The 25,099-nt window shown below is 52.0% G+C and overlaps 1 protein-coding gene across 19 annotated transcripts in view; it reads left to right on the forward strand.

The window, feature by feature from the left end:
• Positions 1 to 25,099, forward strand: part of NAV1 (neuron navigator 1) — a 255,753-nt gene that overhangs the window by 157,406 nt on the left and 73,248 nt on the right. For 14 of the 19 annotated variants that reach the window (XM_082701985.1, XM_082701986.1, XM_082701969.1 and 11 more), the window contains one exon: positions 2,381 to 2,746. In XM_082701985.1, the coding sequence (XP_082558111.1) occupies positions 2,381 to 2,746 (366 nt within the window). Of the gene's footprint in view, positions 1 to 2,380; positions 2,747 to 19,371; positions 19,593 to 25,099 lie in introns of those variants that run through there. The other 5 variants (XM_082701975.1, XM_082701978.1, XM_082701979.1 and 2 more) reach the window with 3 other exon arrangements.

The raw sequence follows: 25,099 nt of genomic DNA on the forward strand, positions 1-25,099 counted from the left end.
AGAGAGAGGCAGGCAAGACTGAAGGGCCGGATGCAGGGCTGGAAGGCAAGAACCGACGTTTGAAGCTAGAATCCTCCCCCGCTGACTCAGAGATGTCTGGAGATGTGTTGGGGTGGGAGGGGTAAAAAAAGAGCAGCAGAACCGAGGAAGAGGCCCTGGTAGTGCGGAGAGCTGAACAGAGTAGGCCAAGAATAGAACTGAGCGATCTGGTTGCTCCGTGCAACCCACACTGCCTACTAATTTTATTGCCGCGGTGTAGACGGACTAGGGAAACGGGCCGTGCTGGAGCTCTCCAGCGTCCTGTCACCGTGGCCATCATCATCCTTTGCTTTCCTGTCCTCATCTCATTGTCACAGTCCGCTTGTTTTTATTAAACCCTTACGGCGAGCGCCCCTAGACTGAGTCTGACGACGAGAACTTTCCCACTCTTCAACTCAACACGTTTGTTGTGGGTCTGCTCCTCATTGACTAGTTCTTGTACCTGGACCCAAGAACATGCCAGGCCCTGTGCGAAGTGGTGACATACAGTGGTGAGCGAGGCAGCCAGATTCACACAGGCCCACAGTCTCCTTCAGGGCACTTCCATTGGCTCTGAGGTCCACAGTAATTAGAAACAGAAATAACACAGTGTGTGACGAAGTGCAAGCCCAGTGCCAAAGGAGGGCCTGGAGGGGAGAAGATGGATGTGTGCCAGGCCAGGAAGCCCCCCAGAGGGGCAGAGGCAGCGGTCACCAATTGCCCTGCCCAGCCAGGGCACCCCCGCTTATGCCCAGGACTTCTGTAGGGACCACCCACGGGCCCAGGTTCAAGGATATCTGGACTTCTCCAGTTCTGTTGATCAAAAAAAAAAATCAAGCTTGGGGGCCCCTAGGTGACTCAGTCCGTTAGGCTTCTGCCTTTAGCTGAGGTCATGATCTTGGGGTCCTGGGCTCCAGCCCCGCATCTGGGGGGCCTGCTTCTCCCTCTTCCCTTGCCACTCCCTCCTGTTTGTGCGCGCTCGCTCTCTCTCTCTATCTCAAATAAAGAAATAAAATGTTAAAAAAAAAAAAAACCAACCCTTGTTTTCTCAAGGTTGGTAGAGACAGTTTGGGAAGATTTTTTTTTTTTTCAAGGAGCATCACCAAAACAAGAATAGAAAAATCGGTGCCCCACTCCTACGTTAACCCCAAAGTGACTAAGAAATGGATGTGTTCACAGAGCGAGAGTTTCTTTGCTTGTGTGATTTCCTGTGCAGCCGCAGACTGCCTTAGCTACCCAGCTTTCTAGGTCTATGGGTTCTATTTCAGTTACTCACCCGTGCGTGGCCGCAGTTAGGCCGAGCCACTGAGACCCTACCTGTGGGGGACTGGGGCTGGGCACGCTGCTGGGCTGAGTACGCTGATCAGTCTCTGAACCCACATCCAGGCCACCTCTCCAAGCAGATCCCCAGGATCCTTTCTCTCTGCAGCCACCTGCAGGGGTCCCTGAGGGAGAAAGGCATCGCCTCCTCCAGCTCCCTGATCTCCTCTGTGTCGAGTCATCCGCAAACCTGGGCCTGCTTTCCTCACCTGGCCTAGCAGGGCCTGAGGCCTGGGGCCCTGTGCATCCCGTCTTTACCCTCTTGTCCATTTCCCCATGATCTCTCCTCTTTCCAGTTAAGGCTGCTTCTGTTCTCTGGTGGGGTTCTGCTTCTTTCTCCTGACAGCTTAGGCCTTTTTGCTAGTCTTCCTGGGAACCAGCCACACATCTTGAGTTCCCAAAGCTTTGCCTGTACCCTCTGTAACTCATGCCAGACTTTGTCATCTCTGGTTTGAGAATCAAGTAGCTCTCAGCTGATTAGTAGAAAAAGAGGTGATAGACACACCTGAACCATAATGAATGGTTAAGGCCTTTGAAGCTGGTCTACCCACTTCCCCCAAGAGATCTCGCTGGACTCTTCCCATTTATTGAGCAGCTTGTATATACCAGGCACTGCGTGAGACATTTATGTATATGATCATTACAGCTCTGTGGAGTAGCAAATATGCTGTTATTCCCATTTTACAGATGAGGAAATGGAGGCTTAGCAAGGTTGATTAATTCATCTCTAGCTCACTTACAAATAGATTGTAGAAAAGGGTTAAAACCCAGCTCATACTATAAAATCTATGTCCTTAGGCAGTATATGAGATTGGTTCCCTCTCACTTCGAATCCTTTCCCTCTGACAACCTCAGGTACCATGTAACAGGGGTGCCCTACAGGAAGAGGGGCCCATGGAGGTGGTGGAGCCCACGTGGGCAGGTGCAGAGGAGGTGGGATGGCCTGGGAAGGGGGAAGGGTCGCTGGAGTGCAGTCCGCCGGGACAGGGCCCAGAGCGGCCCTGCCAGAGTGAAAACCAGTGCCCTTCTGCCCTCTGCCCAGCTCCCTGGAGACGACGTGCTACGACAGTGATGACGCCAACCCTCGCAGCGTGTCCAGCCTCTCCAGCCGCTCATCCCCCCTCTCCTGGCGCTATGGCCAGTCCAGCCCGCGGCTGCAGGCTGGGGACGCGCCCTCGGTGGGCGGCGGATGCCGCTCGGAGGGGCCGCCGGCCTGGTACATGCACGGGGAACGGGCCCACTACTCGCACACCATGCCCATGCGCAGCCCCAGCAAGCTCAGCCACATCTCCCGCCTGGAGCTGGTCGAGTCCCTGGACTCGGACGAGGTGGACCTCAAGTCCGGCTACATGAGCGACAGCGACCTCATGGGCAAGACCATGACGGAGGACGACGACATCACTACCGGGTAAGGCCCCTTGCACCGCGGGGCAAGGGGGCTAGGGAGGGCAGGGCGAAGACCAGTGAGTGGGATTCCTTCAGAGGGGAGTGGGACTCACAGAGGTTTGGGTTGCTGCCCTGTGACAAAAAAGCAGCTGTGCGGGGCCTTTGGACACTGGTTGTGGCTGCCCCTGAGATTGGATGTGGTGTTTTACGGGCTTTGGTGTGGTGGGTGGGGGCCCCATTGGAGGAGCTGATTGGTCAATGAAGGGCCCTCCCTCTCATTGGCCCAGATGGCTGTCGTTCTAAGGTATGCCCCGCCCTTCTCCCCCGGTCCTTTGCCCTCCAAAGGCTAACAGGAAGGGTTTTGGGAAACGGTGTAAGTCCCAGTTCTGCTAACTCCGTGTGGGCCTCGGACAACCTCATCTGCTATCCCATTTGTGAAAAGAGGATGGCGGTACTACATCTGTCTACTTCCGAGTCTACTTCAAAGAGAAAATGAAAGCACTACTGAAACAGAAAAGTGATACTGTGGCTGGCTCCCTTTCCCTCACCAGGGTTCCCAGACCCTCTGTCCCGTGCCTTCCCTCGTGGCACTCAATTTCTGCTGCTCTGGTTTTTTCCTCTGCAGACCTTCTACCAGTAATGCAAATTCCTAGCCTCCATCCCCGTCTGTTAAACCCTTCTGCCTCGCGGGGACCCTCATCTCTTTTCTTCCCCCAGTTGGCAGGGTTGGGTTTGTGGAGCAACGGGGACACAGGTGACAGTCTGGGAAGTGAAGGAAATGATAGGAAGAAAGAAGCGTCGGGAGTGGGAGGGGTCCTGGCCCAACTGTTCCAAGCTGTGAGATTGAAGAGCTGTAGTGGTTCTGGAACCTTCTCCAGCGCATCTTTCAGCTCACTTCTACTTCCTGTCTTCCTTCTTGGTTTGCTGGGACTTTCCAAGGGACCACACAAGTAGTGACAACACCCCTTCCCCCTATCCCTCTCAGGGATTACCTCTTCCCAATAAAAACCCCAAGTTTCAAGAGAATGAAAAGTAGCCCCACCTAGGAAAGGGCTAAGAGCTATGCTCCAGGCCATCCGCTGTTCCCTACCCCTGGGGACAAACTTGGAGGGACTGGGCAGGGCCTGTCCAGTTGATGAGGCTCTTCTGGAACAAAACAACTGACTCATGAATGAATGGGGTTGTTTACTGCCTCTTAAATCCCAGAGGCCAGCCCAGCCTCACGCTCAGATCCACCAGCCTGGAGCCAGGACTCGAGAAAAGCTATCCAGCTCCTCTGGTGCTCAGAGGACTTTGCTGGGCAGGAAGGAGAGCCAAGGTGTGTGACGGGCTGCTCTGGACAGCCCCTGTGCTGGGAAGCTGCTTCTCTGAGGAAGCGTCCAGTCCCTGCCCTCTGAGAGCTCTCAGTTGTATAAGAAAAAGGGAGGCACAACCCCTGTGAGGCAGAGAGCTCTGAAAGTTCCGTATATGTTGGAAGGGCCAGAGCTCCAGCCCTTAGGGAGCTCCCAGAGAGAGGGAGGTGAGAGCCATCCCCCATAGTGCACGCAATGGCCATGGCAGAAATTTTCCCAAACATGGAAGGCACAGGACTCCTGCCTTTGGAGAGATCCCAGTCTGAGGCAGGTGGCAGGACTTCCTAGCTGTGTGAGCCTGGGGAAGCTAGGAAAACTCTCCAGGCTTTAGTTGGTCTGTCTGCTAAATGCAGATAATAGAACCTATCTCAGGATGATTGTAAGGATTGAATATGTAAATACATAGGAAGTGCTTGGAATAATCCTTGGCTCATTGTAAATGCTCAGTAAATGTTAGCTTTTTTGGTGGTGGTTTTTGGTTTTTGGATTTGTTTTGTTTTCGCTGTTACTGGTCATTATTGTTATTGTTAAAATGTCATTCTGAAAGGAGGACGAAGGACTCCTGCCCTCTGAGGGTCCCAGATTTGCCCCCAGGGACTGTGCAGTCTCACCCGAGTGCCATTCAGAATCAGCAGCTGGGACAGAGGTAGGGGCAGCTGGACAATCCTGGGAACATCGATTTTGGGGTGTGAGGGTATGGAATGCCAGGCAGAGGGGAGCCAGGAACCATGCCCTTAACCCACCCTCTCGCACCCTTACCATATCCCCTTCCCTCCAGACAGGGTGTGTGCTTCTGAATCAGTAAAAAAAAAAAAAAAAAAAGCAGGCTTCACCAAGGATAGCATGGATGAGAACGTGCAAACCCAGGGAAGTCTGCAGTTCTAGGGGGAAGAAAGTGTTGGCCAGCGGTGCCCATGAAGTAGACCTGACACTGAGCTGCATCTAATGATTTCACGTGTGGTGTTCATGGGCGGTCTGCAAATAGAAGGAACTCTTTTTTTCTTTTTTAAAGATTTATTTATTTATTTGACAGGCGGAGATCACAGAGAAAGCAGGCAGAGAGAGAAGGAAGCAGGCTCCCTGCTGAGCAGAGAGCCCAATGTGGGGCTCGATCCCAGGACCCTGGGATCATGACCTGAGCTGAAGGCAGAGGCTTTAACCCGCTGAGCCGCCCAGGCGCCCCAATAGAAGGAGCTCTTAACACTTGATAGTTGTAAGGTTTCTCCGTTGTTGACTTCCCCGCCAGAACTGGGAAACATACCCACCTTCAGCGTGCTAAGGAAGGCAGAGCTGAAGGGAACCCACTTATAACCCCAGTAATTTTAATGTAAACAGTCACTCCTCAATTATGTGCTTTCACAGTTAAGTGTTACGCTTTTTCATTAGAGACCAGGCATCCTCTCGATTCCAGCAAGAGACCGAGGAGTCCTGAACGGGCCCTGCTCAGCCCCCTTCTTGGCCCTCCCAGCCTCACTGTGGTTTCCGTGCAGGTTTTATAATTTAGGAAATGTCCTGTTTCGAAGAAATTTGTTTTCCCTATTCATGAAACGGTTAGGGCTGTTCCCTGCGGGGCCTCCCTTCTGACGATCCTGTCCTGTGGGTCGCCTTTTCATTCTGTTATTAGTGTCCTCTGAGCACAAAAGTGTTTCATTTTGATGAGCTCTAATTTATCTAATGTTTCTTTTGTTGCCTGTTCATTAGGTGTTGTATCTAAGAAGTCACTGTCAAATCCAATGTCATGAACCTTTGCCCCCGTGTTTTCTTCTAAGAGTTTTATAGCTAATGGGTCTTTTTAAAAATAGAGATTCCAAGTCTCCTTCCAGACCTACCAAGGCAGATTCTCTGCTACTCAGGAAACCATATTTTTCTAAAGCATCTCGGTGATTTTGGACTCGTCTATCTTCCCATAAAGGACAAGAATCTTCTTTATAGCACTCCTGACAGCTGGTCTTTCAGTGTTGCCTTGCAAAGATACAGTAAGCTTATTCTAGTTCAAATAGAGCAAAATTATGAGAAAGTTTCTAAATATTCACCTGAAATCTGCTTCCCTTCTGCCTATGGATTCAAATGCTGCCATCCAAGAAAAATAGAATAAGCATCAATCTTCATTCAAATATTTCAACGTGTTCTTAATGATGGCTCAGATAGTCTTTTCTCTAGACCAAAAGAAAAAAAAAGAAACTTATTTCATTACTTTCTTAAATGACCTAGTTTTTCCACCAAATCTCTATTATCCTGGTCACTCTCGCCTAGAAGCTCTCAAGTTGTCAATGATCCTCTTAACATTTGGCACCTAGACCAATCACGACCTGACACTCATCCTGCCAGGGTGATCTCCAAAGCATGACACTGTAGACAACTTCAAGTTGGCTGCGGACTGTCCTAGATGACAGTTTGAGAGACATTTTTACCTCTTGAAAAGCGAACAGGAATTTGTCTTTCTAAAAATAGGAAGGTCTGGAATTTAATCTAAGTAAGAAGATAAGTTCCATGGCCATCTGTCCTTCCTGTCCCTGGCACCCAGAGTTGGAACCCGAGGAGAGTCAAGGATGGGCTCCCGTGCAGAGGTAAATAGAGGCCCTGGGCATGGGGAGCAGGTATGCCGAGAGGGGAAAGGGGTGCGAAGGCCCTCTGTTCCCTCCCTACTTGAACTTGGATTGCCCTCTCAATGTCTCCATTTCTGCCCACGTGAATGGCAGCTTGGCTGGGCTGTGTGTCTGAGCTTTGTGGCTGTTAAGGAGAAGGACCCCCAGGTTGCGCAGGCAGCCTTACCGCCGTGTTGCACACCTCCAGTGGGCGCCATTCCCATGGTATAGAGTTGTGTCATCAGCAGCCCTGGCAGACTGCTGTCCAGCGACCTGTGCCAAAGGCCACAGAGCCAGCAGGCCCCATCTTGAAAGAGCTCTGCGGGTGTGTGTCGGAGGGACAGCGGGATTTCTTGGCGACTGTCTGCTGTGCCCTGTGTCTCTCCTCAGGTGGTTTCCTGCTCCATGTGTGTGGCTGGATGTTTCAGGCTTCTTGCTCCCTCCTCGCCTCCCCTCCCTTCCCCAGCCTGTCCTCTTGAACCGTGCTTAGGGGCTCAGGAACAGATGGGATTCGTTTCCTTCTTGGCTCTGAAGTGTCCTGACGTTGAAAAATGTCAACTAAAATAAACTGTAGGCCCCTGCTTTCTCCCAGGCTGGCTCCCAGCGGCAATGAGCCCCAGCCTTAAAGGGACACCTCCCAGCCTTACGAAGCTGACCTCAGCCTCGGTCTACAGCCACCTGCCCAAGAAGGAGGCTCATTTGCTGCTTTCCAGTTCAGCTGATATCTGACCTATAAACCCCAAATGCCCGCCCCGTCCACCATCAGTGACAAGAATTCTCTTGGAATGGGCACTGGGCTCGTAGGGTTTATACAAAGGAAAGAGAACCCTTTTTAGTTTGAATGGACAGTGGGGGTGGGTTTGTCTTCTCCCTTTATCTCTCCTGTTTCCTGGCAGTTCTGGAGGTATCCCACCTGTTGGGCAGCTGGCCCAGGCCTGGCTTTTGCCCGTGGAACACAAGAATTAGGGTAGAGGACAGTAGGGGATCATTCAGGGGGAAACCCAACATTGGAGCTCAAGAAGGAAAGTCTAGTTTCTGTCCTTGAAGGGCTTCAAATCTAAAAGGGAGGTAAGGATGCCTCCTGGGTCAGTGGCAAAAGAAGGGATGTGTAGTTGAAGTAGACCATGGTTGTTGCCATTTCGGGATTAACATCTAACAATTACAATGTTGACCCACAGATTGATACAGGCAGCTTTGCTTGATAGGTCTCTGTGGTGCCGGGGAACATCTGGAGATTGGGACTTCCATCCAAAGCTCCTCTCTAGTTTGCTGTGTGGCCCTGAGCAAGTCATCTAGCCTTTCTGACTCTTAGTTTGTTCAGGTCTAAAAAGTTAGCCATTTTTGCCTTGTGAGGTTCAGGTGAAGAAAAAAAAAAAAAAAAACCGCAAGTGGGAGGGTTTTGAAACGTATTAAGAGCTGTTGGTTTGAAATATATTATTCTGATCTCAACTTACTGTTCTGTTCATTTGGCTGGTGGCCTCTGCCTTAATCAGGAGCTGTGAGAGTCCCCAGATAAGATTTCTTCAGCTTGGCAGATGAGTTCTCTGAGTTTGACTTCTTTGGCAAAGGATGATCTTGTTTTGCTTTTCAACACCATCTTGATACTCTTTTAGTCCTGTGGCAGGCAGTTAAGTCAACAGACCTCTGAGAACAGGCTTGTCTACCTAGACATACCACTGCATACCAGGGGCAAGGTAGTGGAGTGGCTTAGCGGGAAGGCTCCCAGCTCCCGTGTCTGAGTCCTAGCTCTTCTTGGTAGCTGTGTGGGGTTGGGTGAGTACTTATTCTGCCTCAGCCTGTTTTCTTAGCTGGAAAACATGGGTCATGTATGGGACCTGCTCTGGGGGATTGATGTGAAGATTAAATTTGTTAATACGTTTACATAGAATAGGTGTTCTACACGTTAGCTCTTGTCTATTAGCCTTTTGATGGCCCTCGCAAATGGACGGGCCTACGCCATCACATGCACATTTGAAATGACAATACAGTATTTGGAAAAGTGTTTGTTAACCTTTATGCTTCAAAAGGCTGTTTCTGGGGCGCCTGGGTGGCTCAGTGGATTAAGCCGCTGCCTTCGGCTCAGGTCATGATCTCAGTGTCCTGGGATCGAGCCCCACATCGGGCTCTTTGCTCAGCGGGAGCCTGCTTCCTCCTCTCTCTCTGCCTGATTCTCCGCCTACTTGTGATCTTTCTCTCTGTCAAATAAATTAATAAAAAAAAAAAAAAAAGGGGCTGTTTCTGAGCATCATTTGAGGCTGACACATTAAGTGGCTTGCCAAGCAAGGTGGGTATGTTCTGACCTTGTGACGCCCGCTCGTACAGTGTTCTCCTGTGGCAGATGGCACCCCTCCCATGAATGGGAGTTCTGGGCCACAGGTAGTTATGCAGCAAAGCTAAGCCAATTGCACGCACGCTCACACAAGTGGACGTGGCCCCTTTCGCGCCATGACCTGCTAACTGTGTGTCTCCTGCACAGAAACATGTGTTTATAGTCTAGGAAGAGTGTCTTGTGCTGGAATCCCCAGAAGGAGACCTTGAGACAAGTGGTTTATTTGAGTGCAAGTGGTTTATTTGGGAGATGATTCTAGAAAACACTGATGGGGAGCGGGTAAGTGAGCCAGGGAAGAGAAAGAAAGCCAGTGCAGGTTACTGAAGTGGGCAACGGGCCCTCAGGGATTTCTGGAGGATTGCATGGAACACTGGTCCGAGCTGTCCCACATAGTGGGCGCAGAAGCATGGGAATTCACCTTTCGACTGCCAGTTATGATGGGCTGTGGGACATTGCCTCCACGGGACATTACATCCTGGCTTTTCTAGCGTGTTCCACACAGGCTTAGAGAAATCCCTCAGGGTGAGAGGACAGGTGCTCTGAGGCACAGGTACAGCAATGTTCTTTTTTATTTTTTTAAGATTTTATTTATTTATTTGACAGAGAGAGAGCGAGTGAGCGTGCTGGCGCACAAGCAGGGGGAGTGGCAGGCAGAGGGGGACTGAGAAGCAGGCTTTCTGCCTAGCAGGGAGCCCGATGTGGACCCCAGGATCATGACCTGAGCTGAAGGCAGACGCTTAACCAATTGAGCCCCCCAGGCGCCCCGGTTTTCTGTTAACGTCTACGGGAATGGTGACTGCAGAGTGGGTGGGACGCAAAAGGCATTGGTTATAAAGAGGGAAGCGGAGAGGAAAGGAAGGGACGGAGGGTGTGGAGTCTGATTCCTGCCTCCAGATGGAAGACGGGGGTGGCTTCAGAGAGCTCCTGGCTTTTGAAACACCCCTTAGTTCTTAAAACAGAACAGCATTAGCACTCTACAGGCTGTGTGGGGTTAACTTGGATCACAGTGTCTGCTCACACCCCACAGGGTTGATGGAAGATTGGAGTGAGCCAGGTATCCCCGAGGGGCAGTAGGATGTGTGCTCGTTGCCCTGGCAACTGGTGCAGCCCAAGGCAGGGCCCCTCCTCTGATGTGTCCTACTAACCTACAATTGAGCTCCTGGGCTTTTCACTGAGTTTGATGACATACAATTTGGTCGGCAATCAGGATGGATGGGGGTTGGGGAAGCTGTTGAGAGGGTGTTGGCTTTTCCCTACAGTCCTGCCCACTTGCCTGTCCATTTGCCTGTCCTCTCCCTTTTTTTTTTTTTTAAAGATTTTATTTATTTATTTGACAGAGAGAAATCACAAGTAGACGGAGAGGTAGGCAGAGAGAGAGAGAGAGAGAGAGAGAGAGAGGGAAGCAGGCTCCCTGCTGAGCAGAGAGCCCGATGCGGGACTCGATCCCAGGACCCTGAGATCACGACCTGAGCCGAAGGCAGCGGCTTAACCCACTGAGCCACCCAGGCATCCCTGTCCTCTCCCTTTTAATTGTCAGCTCTGTCCTCCTTTCCCCACCAGCCTATATATTCTATGATAAGCCAGCTGGGCTCAAGTAATGCCTGGAAATTCCATGCAATCTGATATTACAGGAAGAGCGTAAGTCTGGAAGTATGATAGGCCTGTGTTTGGATCCCAGCTCTGAGGCTTTGGGAAAGCTGTGAATCCATTCTAGTGGGGATACTTACATGGGAATCAGATTCCTAGAAGGGTGTGATGGAATACGTTGCATTAATATACTAGGTCTGCAGCCAGGGGCTCAGTGAATGTTACCTCCCTCCCTTCTCTTGGCTTCTAGAAAATTAAAGCAATAAAGGTCCTAAAGACCATCTATAGAATGGAACATTTCCCCAGGGTGGTGATACCCAGTTGCCCACTGGTCTGCCACATCCCCTCCTTCTGATAAGCCTTCTCTAATCCATCCCATTGCACTGTGATTGCTCTCTGACTCTGGATTGTCTTGGAACTTGTGCATTTAACTTAAACTGTAGTCGCTTGTGCTTTTTAGATTCTCTAACAATTGCATAGCATGTGTGGTTTACAAAACACTAATATCTCATTACTTTACTTAATCCTAACACTGAATTAGATGTTCTTTTGCCGAGTTTGCAAGGGAAGAAATTGGAACTTGGCTTACCAGGATCACAGTACTTAAAAGTAGCCAAACCAAGCAAAACCCAGGCCTTCTGACTCCCATGTCTTGTGCTCTTTTTGGTATACCCACTGCCCGGCTGGGCATACCATGAAGCCTTTTACCTCTGTGTGCAGCCCTGGTGCCCCCTAAGCCTAGGAGAATTTCTGGGGCAGGGATCACGTGCCTTCCACTGGAGTAGGAGCTCCCTAAGGACAGAGACCCTATTTGCTATTTTTTCTCAGCACCCAGCAGAGTATGTTCTCAGGTCATGCTATTGACTGGCCAGTGAATCATTGTTAGAGACCCCCATGTGGGATGCCCCTAAGTGACCTCGATGTTTTCCAAGATAGGATCTTCTTTGGAGAGCCACAAAGTAGCCACAGCCGGGAGCTCAGGACCACAGGCAGAAGAGGCAGAAGGAGCAGCCTCTGTGAATACAAGTCCTTGTTGACTCTGGCTCAAAGGCTGAACTGTCCCAGGATGTCCGCAAGGGGCCTGCTCTGGCCTCTGGGCTATCAAATGTCTCTGGCCAGCCAGCAAAAGACCATTCACTGCAGCTAAAAAAGGCCAGCAGGCCAGGCAGTCAGACTTAACCCACTGAGCTTGCATGGGGGTGCCCTAAAGAGTCTATGGGCCTGGATTGTTCTTGCCTGTGTGTTAGGGCAGCAATGGGACAGGCGCAGGCAGATGTAGAAAAGTCTGGATTTTGAAAAACTGGCAGAAGGAAAGAGTCAGACCCAGAGAGACCCAAGGCACGTAGCTCCAGAAGAGACAGCTCGACATTCACTGATTATGCAAGGCAGCGTCATGGGGAGACAAGGTAGGAAAGGCTGATGCTGGGACACGTGCCATGGATCGACAGAGCCAGCGCGACCGTGATGTGCACACCAAGGAGGGGGATGAGAGAGAGACACTTGTGTGAGACCCGTCCGAACACGTGTGTGAGGCGGCTGGGTACAAAGAGGCTGTGTGTGCACGAATGCTCGTGGCAGGGGGCGGGGGACGCGAGGCTGCGGATGGGCAGGGGCATTCAGCAGTCATAGGCACAGAGGGTGTTGGAAGGTGGAAGCACTCTTCAGAAAGGAGTGAGTGACCGTGCACTCAGCCTGGGGGCCTGACTCAAGCAGGGCGAGCCATTCTCGCCAGCCTGCCCTTCTGCTCCCTTTGTCCAACTGGTATTTAAAGGGGTCTGTCCCGTGCTCTGTCCCTTCTTTCTTGGGAAGGGGAGCATCTGCAGCCTGGAAGACAGGGACACATCTCCAGCCTCGATCCTGCCTCTTTCCCTGACTGCCCACTCTCTTCCAGCTCCTTTCCTGGCCCGCTTCTCCTTGGTCACCTTTCTCAGTGTCTCAGCCATCCTTCACTTCAGTGTCTGGTTTCCATCTCGGCTCCTGTGGGTTTGATGACAAGGAGCCATTCAGGAGTGACACTGTCTACATGTACCCGGCCATGTGGCCAGGCTCGCGGCTGGGCTTGGGTGGTAGGACTTGTCGCGGTAGGGACTTCTGGGGCTGCTGACATTCTGCCGAGTGTTAATAGAAGAGGAGGGACAGGGCTTATCATCTGCCTGTCACCATCCCTTCCTGAGCCAGCTGCCCCATGCCCTTGCTGGAGTGAACTTTCCACAGAGGATCCCTGTTTTCTGGAGGTAGCAGGAGCAAAAAGCTCCTTGCATGAGGCTCCAGCGAAGAGATCCTGCCCTTCCCGGCTCTGAGTAGGTGCCCCTGATGTGTGGGAGGCAGTGGCTATATGGTCTCTTATGTCTCTGCTGGTCCCCGTGGTGAGTTTTCTGTTTTTTGGAGGCAGGTTGGCAGCATTGATAGAACATTCTAGAGTCCAGATGACCTGGGTTGAATTCTCATGTTTGCCACTCACCACCTGCATGACCTTAAATAAGTTACTTAGTTTCTTCATGGTTTATCTCATTGTCTGAAAGGTGATAATACCCACTTGGTGATATTTACTCATACATTTAATAAATATCAGTAGAGCACCTACTGTATAAGATATTAGGGGATACAGCAAGAGGACAAAAATAGACACTATTCTTGAACTCAAGATCAAAAAAGAGATGACAAACAAATGAATACCTCGTAGATTATGTGGCACTGTGTGTCATGAGGAAAATAAAGCAGGGTAAGGCCGAGAGTGACAGGGAGGGGGCTGTTTGAGCTCTGCTGGTCAGGGAAGGCTTTTCTGGCACACTATGCAGAGAAGAGCATGTGCAAAGGCCCTGAGGCAAGGATGGGCATGTGTTCAAGGAACGGCAAGGAGGTCAATGTGGCTGATGCACCATAAACAAGGGAGAGAGTAATCAAAAAATGAGATCAGGAGGCAGCCAGGGGCCAAGTAATAAAGGGTCTTACACATCAGGGTCAGGACTTTAGCTTTTCTTCTAGCCAAACCAGGAAGGTTTCAGGGAGAAGAATGGTGAGGTCTGACATGTTTGGTGAAGGGCCTGCCAGGCTACTATGAGGAGCATGGCCACAGGGACACCAGGGAGAACCTAGAAGCCTGGAAAGGAAAGTACCATAATAATGCAGGCAAGAGAAAGTGATGGCTCAGACCATGGTGGGAGGTGGTGGCTGGGGACATGGCGAGCAGGGCTTTGAGGATAAAAGGGATGACACATTTACAATGTCTTCTCAAATCCTACGAGATTTTATTCCTATTTCTCTCCAGAGATTAGAGCTCCACCTCAGTAATGGAGAGCCTGAGACAGTGGGCGCTGTGGTTGTTCTGAAGTCATGTGGGCACGCGTAAACACACACACATGCGCGCATCTGCCCGGGGAGGCTGGCTGAGGGTCCACCGGGTCCTACTGGACCTGTCCCCCATACCTCCATCGTCCTCTCCGTCCTGTGTTCTCAGAAGCAGACAGAGCCTCTGAGGTTTGGGATGGTGGCAGGAGGATATCAAGCAGGACTGCTGCAACAGTAGCTCACTATGTGAGATCTGGTGGCGGGTGCTTCCTCTCTGCTGCCTGTCCCAGCTGTGGGGTGGTGAGAAAGGCAGGTCTCCTCAGAGGTCATATAAATATTTGCGGAACAGTAACATGGCTGGGCGCAGGACCCTCTCCTCTGGTTGGCTCGTTTGCTGCTCCAAAGAATTCTCAGCTGGGATCAGTGCTGGACTTTGGGACATTCTGCTGTCCGTCTAGTGACTCCCATGCCCCTGATCCAAACTCTCTCCCACCTACCCTCAGAACCTTTCCATCTGAGCCTCAGGCTGGCCCTGGGGAGGCAGTTGGTAAGACGGGGGAGTGCTGACCACTAGAAAGAACACTGTACTGGGAACCAGGAAGCCCAGGTGCTGTGGGAAGACCTTGAGGATTCACTTGCCCTTTCTGAGCCCTGGACTTGAACCAGAGGAGCTGTACATAATTTTTCGACTCTGACATTCTGGATTATGTGACCAGGTGAAGCGGATCTGTTCCAGTGTAGCTCACATATCCTCCAGGAAGGGCCTGGAAGTTGGTGAGGGAAGGTCCAGCCTTAGTAGGTCAAGAGCAGAGAGAAGCTCGCCAGGAGCTCTTAAAAACTCGGGCCTCCCTGAGAAGACAAGAAATCCACTGGAGAAAATTCCATTTCTAATAGAGAATGATCCCTAGCCTGGGACGAATGTCATCATGGCTTTCCTAACCTGGGGCCAAACTACTTGAGACCACTCTCTTTTTTTTTTTTTTTTTAAGATTTTATTTATTTATTTGACAGACAGAAATCACAAGTAGGCAGAGAGGCAGACAGAGAGAGAGGGGGAAGCAGGCTCTCCACTGAGCAGAGAGCCCTATGCGGGGCTTGATCCCAGGACCCTGAGATCATGACCTGAGCTGAAAGCAGAGGCTTTAACCCACTGAGCCACCCAGGCGCCCCGAGACCACTCTCTTAACCTTTGATGCTCCAAAGCAACTATAGTAACACCTGCCTCGGGCTAGAACATTTGGTTGTTCGGAAATAAAATCAGAATTGTGGAAGTGTTACCACTGAAGCTGGGAATGATTTTTATAGGTGGTTTTGTCGAGGTGCTGACAGATGGTTTCTCTAGGAGTCACCAGGGTCCTTGGGGGATCTGGGAGTAGGTTCAAAAAGCTGGAGCTAGGGACGCCTGGGTGGCTCAGTTGGTTGGACGACTGCCTTCGCCTCAGGTCATGATCCTGGAGTCCCAGGATCGAGTCCCACATTGGGCTCCCAGCTCCATGGGGAGTCTGCTTCTCTCTCTGACCTTCTCCTCGCTCATGCTCTCTCTCACTGTCTCTCTCTCAAATAAATAAATAAAAAAAAAAAAAGCTGGAGCTAAAGGAGCTAAAGGAGCGAGCAGGTCATTCTCCTTGGAGAGCATAGGGATCCCACCTCAGTGTGGCCCCAGGGTTAACTCACCAGGGTCCTCCCCCAAGTCCTTTCCCCTGTCCCTGCATTCTGGTTTAATTCTTCCTCATTCCTATCACCTCTCTGGACATGGTAAAATGCTCTTTGTTCTGCCTCTGCCAGGATGCTGCCAGCCCAGCCTGGCCAGGACGTGGAGGGGTCTCAGGGCTCAGCTTGCCCCTATAGATCCCAAGGGAACGTCTCTGACTGGCCCAGTCTTCTGGAGGGGCAGGGCCTTTTCCAGCAAAGGAAGTAAATAGCTTCATTGTTGATGGGAAATTGGGGAAGTGAGGGTAGGTCAAGGGACAGAGTGGTGGATGCTTACCCTGGGACCCTAGTCTTCTCAAGGGTCTCACTTCTGGGGCTCACCAGAGAATCAGTGTGTAGTCAGGCCCAACAGGAGACACTGGAACCCAGAGACCTCCAGGCAGGTGACACTGGAACTTGGACCACAGGGACCTTCTGGCAAGTCTTTCTCTTTTTTTGTACCTCACCCTCACCAGCCCCATTAACCTCTGAGATTATGGTCAAGGCCACAACCAGAGCCTCCCACTAACTGTCTCTGGATGTTCCTGTTGGAGATAAAACGTTGGTCTGGAGGACCTTGGGCCTGAGCCAGGGTGACTCCAGAGATCCTTTGAGGTGTGAGTGGAGGCGGTGGAGGGCTTGTGGGGAGGGTATCACCCCTCTGAGGAATCTGGGTAAAAGACCTCATGTGCATTAACCTGGACTCTGCCCTCTGCATAAAACATTTCCTAGCCTTTCCATGCCTCAGTTTCCCCCTTGTAAAGAGGCACTCTGATGGCGCTGGCACGGGAGACCAATGAGATCATGGGTCCCAAGGGCTCTTTGAAGAGAAGCCAGAGTTGCACAGGGAAGGCCTATCTAAAATAGATGGGCCTTTTTCCTCTTTCCCTCTTTGGCTGGGTTTTCATTCTGGAAAAGTGCCTGACTCCCAGCTCCCTATCAGCAGGTGTCTTCCCCCTCCACCACATGCCTCAGCTGTTCCCTCACTCCTGCCCCAGGCTACAACTGTGCAGCCTGGGACCTGGGAAGAAGAGCTCAGAGTTACCCCCTGCATGCCCCCCACCCCCACCATTGCAGTCAAGGCAATGAGGCCACCACACACACACACACCCCCAGCTCTGCCACACCCCCATGATGGGCAGGGTCAGGGCCTCTTCAAGCGCCTGAGCCGGGTCTGCTGACAGGGGAGGTTGTGTTTTACTGTCTTCACAGAAGCCCCCAGACAGCACTTCTCTTCAGTGATGCTGTCCAATTACCCAAAGTGCTTTGACCTGTTGGCTGAAAATAGCAGGTGCTAATTTGCATGCTATTTCTTAAAGTCTCTGGGCCCCTGCTCCTTCCCCTATAAAAGCCCCTGGAACCGCCCCCAAGCAGAAGGGTAAGTAGAACCCACCTTACAACCCTACAATCCACCTTCCTCATCCACAAGGAAAGAGGAACATGTAGAGAGAAACCTCAGTTCCTACTGGGTTTTAGCAGTTCAAGAATCAGACCCCAGGAGGAGGGGGTTTAGAGATCCTCTAGCCCAGAATGCCCTTGGGTGGGGGTAGGAGGACAAGGAGAAAACTCAGGAGCTGAGAGCTAATCCCTGCTGTTGGTGGGGGTTGGAGGTTGGGGGTGTGGGGGGGTTGCCGTGCAGGCAGAGGGGGAGGGCCAGAGGGAGGATGGGCAGGCTACCTTGTGTGAAGAAGAGGGATAGGGCCACATGGGCTCTGCAAGGCTGTGAAGGAATGTTCTGGGAGAGCTCAGTCCCTGCTCCAAAGATGCCTGCCCCTCCAAATAAAGCCACTGTGCCTCACCTCTGTTGGTCTCCCCTCCCTCCAGGCTCTGCAAAGGAGGAAACCTTATGGAAAATGCACAGCTAGATCTGGGGGAAAACATCCCCTGCTGGTGACATTCCTCTGGCTCAGACAAAGTCATTTTATTCAGGATGCTGGCTGAGGCTAAAGAGAATCCCTTATGGTGTGTGTCACCATAAGCTGTTCCCCAGATGACCCAGGCCAGCCCCAACACAGCTGCCCAGGCAGACTCTCCTGAGAAAACTGATTACGCTCACCCTCCAGTTGGGGTGGCGGTGAGGATGGCCTGGCTGTGGACATGACCAGGACAGAAGAACCAGGATAGGGGTTTGGTCTGGGGCCCGAGATGGGTGAAAACACTGGAGAAAACCACCTGCCTTGCTCTGATTCCCCTCAAAGGTGGTCTGCCTGGGATCTGGTGCACCTTTCCTAAGTCCTACCACTGAAACCACCCAGCACTGAGTAAAGGGAATAAAAATCAACTCCCCGCCCCATGCTGGGATCACCGCAGCTCTTTACTCCCCTTTGATCTCCAAGCATATTTAGAAAACTTGACCACAGCTTTTTCTGCAACCTCAGAAGTAGACCCCTCTCAACTCAGTGCTGGGGGATCCCTCTGAAGGGAACTCCAAGACATAGTTCCCCCATCTAGAGATGCAGCCCCAAGTCAGTGGCCCTGGGCAATCAGAGGACCAGAGCCAGATGGGCTTTTAGGGAAAAGGGCCATCCCTAGCACTCAAAGCATGGCCAGACCGCCTTAAAGGCTGGAGAGCAGGAAGGAGCTCAGGAGTGTGAATCTCCTGTGCTTTAACTTTTGCAACAACCCATCCCAGAAAGCTCAGGGTGCTGAGGTGACAGGCCTAGGAGAACCCAGAGGGTCTCTGTGTGCAGCTGGATCGCCCCCAAGCTTCCCAGCATCAGCGGCACACTGACCTCTTAGGTATGTACTGGGGGCGGGGGGAGGGGGTGCATTTTAAAAAGATCACTGCTGTTGATTTCATTGCTTCAAGAAATGGCAGATAGCATCTGTCCGTTTCTAAAACATGGTCTCCCCGGTTTGCCCAGATCACACTGAGATGGGGACCCAACCTTACACAGTTAGCCCCCTCCGGGAGCAAGGAGAGAACCCCCAGGAAGCAGTGAGGAGGGCATCTGTGCAGCTCCCCGTCTCTGCTGGGGAGAGTTAGGAGCTCAGGAAGACCCTAAGGGAGCTCAGTGGAAGGGGGTGCTGCTACTGGATCCCACTTGTTCTTCTTTACAACTAAAATCCTCCCTCTTTGAGATCGTTTTCTTCTTAGTCAGCTAAAAATGCCTCCTGGATGAAAGCACAGATCCTTGCAAGGTGTGAACGATTCCTCTCCCTGGCAGTCTTCCCCCAACAGGCACGCCTTTCACCATATCTATTTCCCTAAGCTGGAAAAACAGCCCTCCACCCCCCCCCCCCCGCCCCCCAGGTTTTCGCCACTACTGGAGGGCACACCTTCCTAGTTTCCCCTCCCCACCCCAGGTCTCTGAGCCAAGGCCCTGGTTATTTGTGCCCGTGGTCTGACCTTCCTCCCCCACCACGCTCTCCTTTTAGGTGATGTACCTATCCCCTGCTCTTATTCTGACTAATTTTTTACAGCCCGGACAGAGGGCCAGGAGGGGATCTGGAAAGAAGCCCTGCCCGGGGAAGGTTCAACCCAGGCCTCCCGGACCCGTGCCCACCGGTATACACCGGTTCGTTCCCTGGCTCGCTGCCCACACCCCCTTCTGCTCCTGTAGCGCGAGTAAGGGCGCCCAAAGGACCGCAGCTGGCAGCACGGGAGTTAATTCCGGAGCAGCCCAGGTGGAGGCCGAGGCCCCCAGCCCGCTTCTGCACCTCCCGGGCTTCCGAGGCCACCGGAAGGCTGAGGCTGCGGTGGCTCTTTGTCTACCTGCTCTGGGCGTTAAAGAGCCCGCTCGCAGCCTGCATCTGCGGGGCTCGGGACAGAAGTCAGCGGCGGCGAAATGGGACTCTGTCGCTTTAAGTACAGCTGGAGCCGTAAGTGCGAGCCCGGGCGGTGGGGAGAAAAGGGAGCAGAGGGCCGGCGAGCAGTCGGCGTCTGGCCCTCCGCGTGGCCCGGGCTCAGACCTCTTCGGGTGTCCGCGGTGCCGGGGAGGGCGCTGGGTGCCCACCCGGCGAATGGCCGCCTGAGCCGGGGAAGATGCTTCATCTGCCCCTACCCAGGTCGGGAAGGACGGTGAATTTCCCCCGCAGGTAAGCGCCCGGCTGCCGCAGTGCTGGGGTCGGGTTGGGAGCTCCCCAACCCCAGCCCCAGCCCCGGTCCCTGGCTACACTACTACCGCAGCAGTGGGTGTGGGGTCTGCAGGAAGGAGGGTCTTGGCGGCCCTGCTTCTCTGATAGAGGGAGGGAGGACTTCGGGCACCGCCAGAGTCCTCTGGCTCCCGGCACTGCTCCCGGTGCCAGAGCCGGAGTCTTGGGCTTGTTGGCGTTGGGAGTTGGAGGTGGGTGTGTGGAGGGGTCTGGGGAAGGAAGCGGGAAGGCAAGGCAAGGCGCTTGGGCTCCCCAGGGACCGGGACAAAGCTGAGACAATGGCACAACTTGATTGAACTTGGATGGTTGCTGCTGCAGTGTATTGGGGGGGGGGGGTTGTTCCCACTCCCAGCCTTGGTGGGGGGGGGGGGTGTTGAGGTTCTTAGGGACCTAGAGAGTGGAAGGGGAGAGGTCTTCAGAGGGAGGGTCTCCCTGACCCAGAAGCTCTGGGGTGTAAGGAGATAGAGGGGTGAGACCTAAGGTGGGGAGGTAGGGGTGAATTTGTGACCTCACAGCTGGTTGGTTCCCCTAAGAGTGAAGCCTGGGACTCTACTCTGGGAAGGGATGAGCAGCAGAGGAATCTGGGAGCTGCATGGTTGGGGACCACAGACCCTGGTAAGGGGAGCCGTGCATAGAGGCTCCCCACTAAGGGGAAGTGAGTATGAGCACAGCCAGACCTGGATCTTCAGAGCCCGACTTGGAAACTGTACTTCCAAGAGAGGATTAGGAAATTCCAACAGCTAGAGAAAGAGAGCTGATGCTTTCTGGTTTTTCTGGGAGCTTCCCACCCCATTATACACACTCCCTCCCCTCAGCCTCCCTTTGACTTGCTGGCTGAAGGAAGTTGGAGGTTAGGCCTGATGCCTGATGCTGAGACCACCCCCACCCCCAAACCTCCTCAGGGCTCTCAACCCCAAGAGCCCAGCCTTGCACCCTGGAACATTCTCTGCTTCCCCATGGTTCCTTGGGGAGAGCCCCCACGTACATGCAGGCCTAGGGTAATAGCAACAGAACCAGGCAAGCCCTGACAAGGGAGAGGCTTCTGCAGCACCGGGTGCCCTTGGAGGCCAGAATCCTGCTGGCCCCCAGCTTCTTGTCCCCCACCACAGTGGGACAGTCTGCAGCCCCTCTGGGATGGGACTTGGGACCCTCGGACCGACTTTGCTAAGATGACTAGTGGGATTTATCTTTAAGGGGAACCAGTTTTGAACAAAAAATCAATCTACGTAGGGACCTCTGGGGATTCTTTTTTCCTGGTGAGATCCGGGGGTGAGTCCTGAGTCTCTGGGCCCTGGGAAAGTAGAAGGAAGGGGCTGTCCCTGACCTTGTTCTCCACTTCCATCACCACCACCCCAGTTCAGAACCTACTTGAGATCCACAGGGAGTGCCCATGCAGGAGTATAAAGGTCACTGAACCCAGATTTGCACTGGTTCTACACTTGTTCTTTGCCTCCTTCATCACTGGAAGACATGAAAATCCTTTAGTTGGTTCCTTTTCCTGAGCCCATCACTCCTTCCTTCCTGCACATGGCCTTTTCTAGGTTATGCCGTCATTTCTTCTGAATGGCTCATTTCCCTGCCCCCTTGCACTGCTCCACCCCGTCCCACCCCACCCTGGGAACCCTAGGCTTTGTAGACAATGAGCTTAGTGCCTATCCTGGGGCTATAGTTGGCTGAGGACTCGCCTAGCTCCGTACCAGAAACAGACTTCTGGGCAGGTGTGCCAGGGTGGGGAGCAGTCTGCCACAGCCCAGGGAGCGGAGCCCATCCCATTACACACACTCAGCCCGCCGGCCTGCTAGGGTGGGTGGGGCGAGGTTGGGCTGCAGTTTCCTTTCCACCCAAGCCCTAGACTTTCAGGCTAATTGTCCTTGGCAGGCAAGGAGAGAGCGGATTTTATAAAGTGGAGGTCAGTCCTCAAATCACCAGGGTTCAAATGTAAAATTTAACTACCGTAGCTGCAATCCACAGAGGGAGAGCTTGACCCAAGCCTTTACCCTGGAGACAGCTCGAAACCTTCCCTGTAAATGATACTTGATTAGGGCCAACAGGGATCAAAGAGATGCTTGCCCTTCAGGTGCAGGTTCCCCTTAAGCTCCAAAGGAGGCAGCTTGGAAGGGATGTGAAGTATTGGGGTGAATGGCTTAATTGGCCCACAATATCTCCATACCCAGGTTTTGATGAGTTGAGCTGTGATGAGCCACTAGCCGCTCCACTTGCCTCGGAGCAGATGCCTGGCATTACTGCATCTGTCATGGCAGATTGTCTCCATGAGCGCCGTTCTGCCCATCTCTCCTGGTGACCCCTCTCATTCCTGTTCCAGAAATCACCATCCTTCAGATTCTTCTAAGCAGGAAATCCAGGGTGCAGGCATTGATCCCATTCAACATTCCTAGATTCCCTCCTAGAAGGGGCCCTTAGCTAAAGCCTGGGGACTAGTGGGAACAAGATCCGCTCACAGCACTTGCCTCACTCAACCCACAGAGACCCCCTGGGGCATGGGACTTCAGCTTGGCATAAACCCAGCCTCTGCGAGAAGACAGAATGCCGAGGGACAGCAGAGCCAACGAGCTGCTTCTTGTTAGCGGATTTTATGGGGCTAGGCACGCACTGATGCAGGCAAACCACACTTGCCGGCTTAACCTCTTCCTGCAAAGCCCCTGCGCTCTGCTTGAGAGGCAGGGAGGAGAGAGTTACCAAGCGGCAAGTGTTACAGTAAGGAAGACTTCATGGGCTGTGTCCAGCATCTGAGCCAATCACTTTCCCCCATCATAGGATGCTCTAAAACACGATCTATGTTCAGCGCTTAATCAACATTCCCTTCTTGCAGCCTTACAGCAAACTATACGAGGTATAGTTTTATCATCATCCCATTTCACAAATGAAGAAACTGAGGCACAGGGAGGTTAAGTAATCACATCCAGGATCACAGTGGTGGGATTTGTTCTCACCCCTAGATCTGTCTGACTCTGAAGCCAACCCCTGAAGCACTTGTCCAAGGAGCTCATTCTCACTGACACTGATCCAGGCCCAGGGACTGCCAGATGCTGCAGATGCACAAACTGAAGGTGTTCAAGGCTTCCACACGGTCTGCAGTCGGCAGGAAGTCTAGTGGGAGTGAGGTGGGAAGAGCATTGGACTTGGGGAGTCTGCGGACCCGATTCGGGACTAGGGCTCAATCACAGTTAGCCTTATGACCTTATGGAGGTTGCGTAGCCTCCAGCCTCCATTTCCTTCTCCATGAAATGTGTCTGATTCCTGACCATTCTACCCGCTGGGACATAGTCATGACTGTGAGCTGATGGGAAGGGCAAAGTGCTTACAACACGTGAGCACCTAGAAGTGATATTTATTAGTTGAGGTGCCTTGCAGGCACTAGAGGTCCCTCCTAGATTCTTCAAGATTGCTTTTTCCCTTCAATTTTTTCCCTTCCGTTTTGCTAGGACCCTCATGAGGGTGCCAGTCAAATAATAGACTAAATAACTTCCTGGCTGTGAATATATTTTTGATTTTTTTTTCCTCTAATTCTCAATTACTCATCTTCAGATTTCTATTCAGTCCAAATTCTATGCTAACTAGGAGGCCATATTTGTATATCCTATTTTAATGTCAATTTACATAAAAATCGCCCCTTCAAAAAATGTCATCGTTTAAAAAAAAAAAAAAGCCTTGTTTCATGAGCCTCTACTATGTGATACTTTTGTGCCAGTCATTATGCTGGGTGCTGGAGACACCAAGCTGACCCTTTACGGAGCTAACGTTTATTCATTTATTCAACAAACTGTAGCAAGCCCCGGGCAGAGGCCAAGCCCAGTGCTGGGAACCGGGAGGTCAGTAGTGATCAATAAGACAGACATAAAAGTGTCTGCCCTCAGGAGGCTTATCGTCTTTCAGTGAACACAGATAAATAAAAGTCATTGAGCACATACATATGTTATTGGAGGGGGAATAATGCAGGAGAATGCAGGCTGATGGAGGAAACAGGGTACGCATCCCTGTGCCGCCAGATGGAATGTGTAGGAAGCAGAAGTAAGCAGGGAGGGGCCGTCGTTGGAGAGGTTAGGGAGGACTTGCCGGGAAGATGGCATTTCCATTGGGCGTGAGAGCAAAAATGTGCATTTTCCAGTGGAACCAGAGCTCATTTGAGGAGAAAGGGAGTTTTCCTTAGTTGAGAAACCATATGTCATCTTCCAGTTTCATTGCCTAGACCCACCATCGCTGTGGCTTCGTTGATCACAGACACTCCTTGTCTAAGACAGAACCCTGAAATACAGCTGGATCAAAGCGTCCCTGCTCGGCACCACCGGGAATCCTGTCAGGAAGCCTTTGATAACACCGTGGGCTTCTTTCCTCCAGAGCCTGGTCTCGGTTTTCGTCTCAGGCAAAGTTCATGGCCAAAATGATGGCCTGCCCTTGCCTTTGCCACGAAAGCAGAGTCCAGGGCTACCCATGGGCAGAACGTGTCAGATACGAAGATTCATCCTCATCCTCCCTTTCTTGGGATACTTCAGGAATTTTCTAGAAATACTAAATTCTTGGACATTATTAGACATTTAAATCTTAGAAACCCTCTCTGCCATGAAGACTCTGACAGGTCATTGGGGGAAAGAATATCAAAGCCCCTGCCCATGTGCCTGTGTACCCATGCACAACACCCTGGCCCCTGTCGTCTTTCCACAGTGGAGAGGCTTGATGTCACCCGTGGACTTACAGAGGGAATGGCACATATGAGCGTCCCTCATAAACTGGTCTTCCTAGTTCCTGTATGGCTACAGGCAACATCTGAGTCGGGGGCAGGTCATTCCAAAGAGGAGAGCAGAGGGAAGTTGGGTACCTACCTACTTGCTGGGACCTGAGCTGGGGGCTTTATTTCTTCCCTTGTTTATCCCAGCAACCAGGAAGAGCCGATGGTGATATGGCCATTTTTGGGGATGTGAGCATGCTTTCAGGGAGGGAGCATGCCTGTCCCAAAGTCACAGCTAGTACGTGGTAGAGCAGAAATGCAAACACAGCTCTGGCTCGCTCTGCAGCCCATTCTGCCGTGGACTGAATGTGAGTCTGAGGAACTCAGCGCTTTCCGCAACCTTGAGAATACGTAGGCTGCTTTCTGAGATGGGTAGTTTGTACAAATGGAGAGCTGTTAATGAGGTTCTTCAACCTCCAGGGAAGCTGCTTTCCAGCTTATAGTTTTCCCCCTATTCATTTGTTACATGGTGGTATTTTTGTCTAATCATGAGTTCCTACGGGCCACGGACCCCTCGTCAAGTGGTGTCTATGTGGAATTTAATGACAGCACATAGCTAACAGGTTTCTATCATAAGAGCTTGATGTAACAGTCCAGACTTACGTATACCACCGTTAGCCTGGGCAACATCACACTTAGAGCTCTTTAGATTGGCTCAAATCCTATCTCCTGAAATAGAACAGCTACAGAAAATAGAAGCCAATCA

The sequence above is a fragment of the Mustela nivalis genome, assembly GCF_964662115.1.
Source record: "Mustela nivalis genome assembly, chromosome: 16".
Classification (NCBI taxonomy): domain Eukaryota; kingdom Metazoa; phylum Chordata; class Mammalia; order Carnivora; family Mustelidae; genus Mustela; species Mustela nivalis.